At 44.5% G+C, this 4,652-nt stretch overlaps 1 protein-coding gene across 1 annotated transcript; it reads right to left on the bottom strand.

Annotated features, from left to right (window-relative positions):
• Positions 1 to 1,823: 1,823 nt before the first annotated feature.
• ddx28 (DEAD (Asp-Glu-Ala-Asp) box polypeptide 28) lies at positions 1,824 to 4,372 on the bottom strand. The gene has a single exon (XM_072380298.1). The coding sequence runs from the start codon at positions 4,187 to 4,189 to the stop codon at positions 2,486 to 2,488; it is 1,704 nt and encodes a 567-aa protein (XP_072236399.1). The 5' UTR covers positions 4,190 to 4,372; the 3' UTR covers positions 1,824 to 2,485.
• Between the last annotated feature and the right edge of the window lie 280 nt (positions 4,373 to 4,652).

Here is a 4,652-nt window from a genome sequence, read left to right on the forward strand (position 1 = left end):
TACCAGGACTACCACATCTTGTTCATTTACTTAAAAGTCCCCTATTATGCTTATTTATAGGTCACTTGTTTTACTTACTCTGTCTACCAAAGTAGGTTTATATGTTCTAGTGTAGAAAATACAAAAACATTTTATTTTTCTCACACTGTAGCAGCACTTCTGAAATGTCTGTCTAAAAACGCTCCATTTCAGCTCCAGTCTCTTTAAGACTCTTTGTTCCAACCAAACACACAGGCTGCCATTGCGTGAACGTGTTTTGTGGTCAAGTTCAAGGAAGAAAAAGATCTGGACTACAAATGGAGATGTCACAGGTGGTCAACGAGCATAACTCATAATATGTCCTCTTAAGCATGATGATGCTTCTGTGGAGGAGACATTAAAAGTTTGTGGAATATCACACCGAGAAGACTGAAACCCGTGGGCGAGGACAACCTAAGCGTTATGGGAAAGAGGTTCTAACAGCTAACTGAAAGCGAGAAACATAAGATGCACATGGCTGTATTTAAACATTTTACATTTGTAGGGGTCAGCTGGGTTGAATGAGGACAAAAATATAAACTGTTGGATTGGAGGCATTTGCTCTAGATGCTATAATTGAACACTGGGTTTGTGTAGTCGGGGTACAGTTGGGTGAAATGTGAACCTAAGTTTGGAGGGGTCAGAGCTTAAAGACGTTGACCCCAGCTGATGCAGAATAACCACGGCTGAATTCCAAACATTCTGGTGGAAGCCCCTCGTTACTGCTGCAAACGTACGAACAGTTAACACTGTATGTACATTTGCCTCACTCTGAGGTTAATCTGTTTGTATAATCCCCACACTCTCACAAACACTCCAGAATATGTCGATCAGCCGTAACATTAAAAACCGCTGAAACCATCTTGTTCTAATCTACTGTTCTGCTTGTAAAACCTCCGTCCTGGCATTCGCGTAGATGTTACTTTCACACTCGTCACCGACCTAAACATTTTGGCAGAGACAAACGCATGGCAAAAGCACTTCCCTACAGTGGTGGCCAAAACAGGAGTGGGGCCTTAAACAACTGCTTCTGTACCACTGTTGCCTGCCTACAGACACAAACCCAAACTAGACTTTTAAAATCTACTGAACTTCTTTAACTTCTTTAAATTGGTTACAGGGCAAGTAAAGATATTTACAAAACTCTGAGTAAAAATATATATATATTTAAAAAGGTACTTCACTGTGGCTTTAAGGGAGCAAATGAGGGGTGAAGAAGTCCTTTATACAGACCTATCATGTAAGATATGTAAGGTTTGTTTCATATTTAAATTAAAGTTTGTATAAAGCTTTAGTTTGATGAAACATATCTGTACTTCAACCACAAAATCTACTGGCACTCGTAACACCAAAGCTAGCTGGTAAGCTTTTCCAATAGGCTTGTAACTGAGTAAGTGATATTCAAGAGGAAAAATCTGTATACGTTCAAAAGACTTCGCCTCCTGTGATCATAAGGTAAAAAGTGGGCGGATGTCGCCACCTTGTGGCAAGACGCGAGCAGTACAACGGACGGAACAAAAAGGACAATGACAAATGATCACATGATAAATTATCTAAATAATTGTGCAATTCACAATAAATTCGACATTTACTTCAAAAACATTGACACAAGTGTTCCGTCAAACCAGAAGCCATTTCCGTAGAGTGCTTTAAGATTAATTTACAGAAGTTAAGATACACGTGGATGGGTTTGCATTTCAAAGCATGAACAACATAATCTTTTAACCCACTGTCGTAAAATCCTTTCATTTAGGATTCATTAAGTTTCAACAAAAGAAAAAAAAATTTTACCACCTCAACATCGATTTCTTTTTTTCAGTGTTTAATGAGAGATGCTGCAGTGGTGTTTTCAGGAGGTTTGAAGATTTATTTTGTTGCCTAAAAGAGAAGACTCTTGCCAAAAGAAAGCGACAACAGAGCGTCACAGCTTTGAAAAAAGTTATGCAACAAAATTCAATGAAAAGGGTTTCTGCTTATGTGTCATAGAACAGTGACTGGACATTTGTTCGAGGACAGCAGCATATCATCCCAATTCAAACTCTGAAGTCTCAGAGTTTAAGTGCTGCTTTGTTCGAGCAAAATGAAACAAAGTGAGAAGAAAAAAGCTGCAAAGAAAGTTCAAACAAAGCTAAAGTATATCCAACAAACCTTTTCACCAAAGAATCAAGCCGCAATGTAAGATCATATGCAGACGTAAAGCACACACTGGGTGTGTTCCATATTTCCATTAAACTTTCTGCTCTCCAGTGGTGCTTTTAAAATGCAGAACGAAGAGCTTCCAGGTCATAGCACACAGTCTATACACTTTTACCTCCATCGCAAATTAGCCTCATTCAGAATGTGTGAGCGTGTGCAGGATGAAAAAAGAGAGGAGGAAAAAAAATCCACACAAGAGACAGATCAACCAACACTAAACAATTCATTCATAAGTTGATTTTTAAGTAAACATTACAAACACAAAAAGCATCTACTCCTCAGCGAGTACCGCTTTGGGCTTCGGTTCGCGTATATCAGATTCCATCCCTGGCAAACTAGTCCTCTTACGAGCCGCTGTCTCAATCTTCTGCACCAGCTCCACGTCCCAGGGATGTGTGACGAAGCTCAACACCTCCCCGTCCTCCACCCCTCCCACTCTCCCCACTCGCCCTGCGCGGTGGATGTAGTCCGTGTGGGATTCTGGGAAGTCGTAGTTGACAACCAAGCGCACTCTGGAAGTATCCAGGCCACGTGAGGCGATATCCGTGCATATGAGCACATTCACTGTGCCCTTCTGGAAGGATCTGAAGATTCCCGTACGTACAACGGCGGGCATCTCCCCTTGCAGTCGAGCGTGCTGAAACCCCATTTCCTCGAGGGAGTAGCCCACCCAGTTCACGGTGGCAGACTTGTTGCAGAATACGAGAGCAGCAGCCTCTTCTTTATCTTGTTGGAGCCGCTTCAGGGCTTGATAGAGCTCCAGGATTTTGTCCTTGCCCTTTACCTTCAGAAAAGACTGTTTGACGTGAGGCATGAGGTAGTGCAGCATCTTGCTCTTAATGGTCACCATTTTTCCCAGATCTGTCATTTGGCTGAGCACTTCTCCGACGCCACCTGGGAACGTCGCCCCCACCACCAGCAGCTGGGCTTTATGACCCACGCCGCGCGTTTCCTTGGGATCACTCGCGATGTTTGTGTGCTTAAGGATGTCCTCCAGCATATCACAGAAGCTGGGGTCAAACATGGTGTCAGCCTCATCTACCACCAAGAAGCTCAGTTCACTCAAATCTAGACAACGTCTTTGCAGAGCCTTGACCAGAGCACCTGGCGTAGCCACTAAAATGTCAGGACAATCCCTCTTGAAGACCACCTTGATGTGTCCGACACCTCGCCCACCACCCACAGTCTTTGTAAGCAAACCAAATGGAGCACACAGAGTCCTGGACACAGCTGCCACCTGTTGAGCTAGCTCTCTGGAAGGCACAAGAACCACGGCCTGGACCTTGTTGGAGCTCTCAGCATACACATCTGACTGCCTATCAGCCTGCAGCCGGTGAACAAGAGGCAGCAGGTAGCACAGTGTTTTCCCACTCCCGGTCTCTGCAGCACAAAGGATGTTGTGGCCTTTCATGACCTTCGGGATGGTTTGCAGCTGCACAGTGGTGGGATGTGCAATTCCAACTCTGTCCAAAGTTTCCACCAGCTCCTTGCAGATGGCGAGTTTTTTAAACGTCACTGACGCTGTCTCTCCAGCGCTCTCCTTCTGGTTCCCTGCAACGCAGGGGGCAACATTCTTGGTGCTGTTGATGATAAAATAGTCTCCGAATGATTTGTTATGTTTCCATCCCTTTGAGCAAAGGACGGACTGTTCGAACTTTCCCGGCATGTATCCCACAGACTGGTTCAGAGTGGGATTCTTGCTCTGGATCAAGAGCTTGCCAGCCTTGGCGGTGTTGATCTTGTTCTCGCCTCGCGTTTGCTTGACATTTTCAACGCGCTTCTGGAGGTACCGTGGGACACGAATAACCGCGGTCTCCTCAGGCGACGCCCATGTTTGGCAAAAACGAGCCGGACCGACAAAGAAAGGGACACGACGGCAAGCAGACACGGTTGCAAGATCGGGACTGTACAGTCTGCTTGAACCGAGGAGCCGCGACGCAGCTGAGCATAAACAGCCGACCTTCACAGTCTGCATTTTGAGGCTGGCGTTGAACAATCAGTTGACAAGACCGAGCACGAAGGTGAACCACTAAAACATGACGGCGAAGCCAGTAACGCGCACTGAGAATCGGTCTAATGCTTCGAAATCACAGGGAAACTTGCCGTGTTCGTTAGCGTCCCGTAACCACTTGCCAGCACAATCGCCATGCTTCCTCGGCAAGCGTCGATGATGTCACAGACGCGCGATGATGACGCATTAAGGACCGCAGCACATCCTTCCAAGCACAATTAGTTTATTTTATTATTTTAGCAGTTTACCAAAAGACGTTCAAGTTACATTCAAATTAGAGAGTGATTCAAGAATAATAGATAATATTGATAATAATAATAGACTCAGATACAGCTGGGAAAACGAACTGATAAATTGAATATTTATTGTTAAAGAGGTCCAAAGAATTGTTTCCTCCTTTTTGATGCTTTGTCTGCCTTTGACTGCA

The sequence above is a fragment of the Leuresthes tenuis genome, unplaced genomic scaffold, assembly GCF_036924035.1.
Source record: "Leuresthes tenuis unplaced genomic scaffold, fLeuTen1.0.hap1 SCAF_2, whole genome shotgun sequence".
NCBI classification, from domain to species: Eukaryota; Metazoa; Chordata; class Actinopteri; order Atheriniformes; family Atherinopsidae; genus Leuresthes; species Leuresthes tenuis.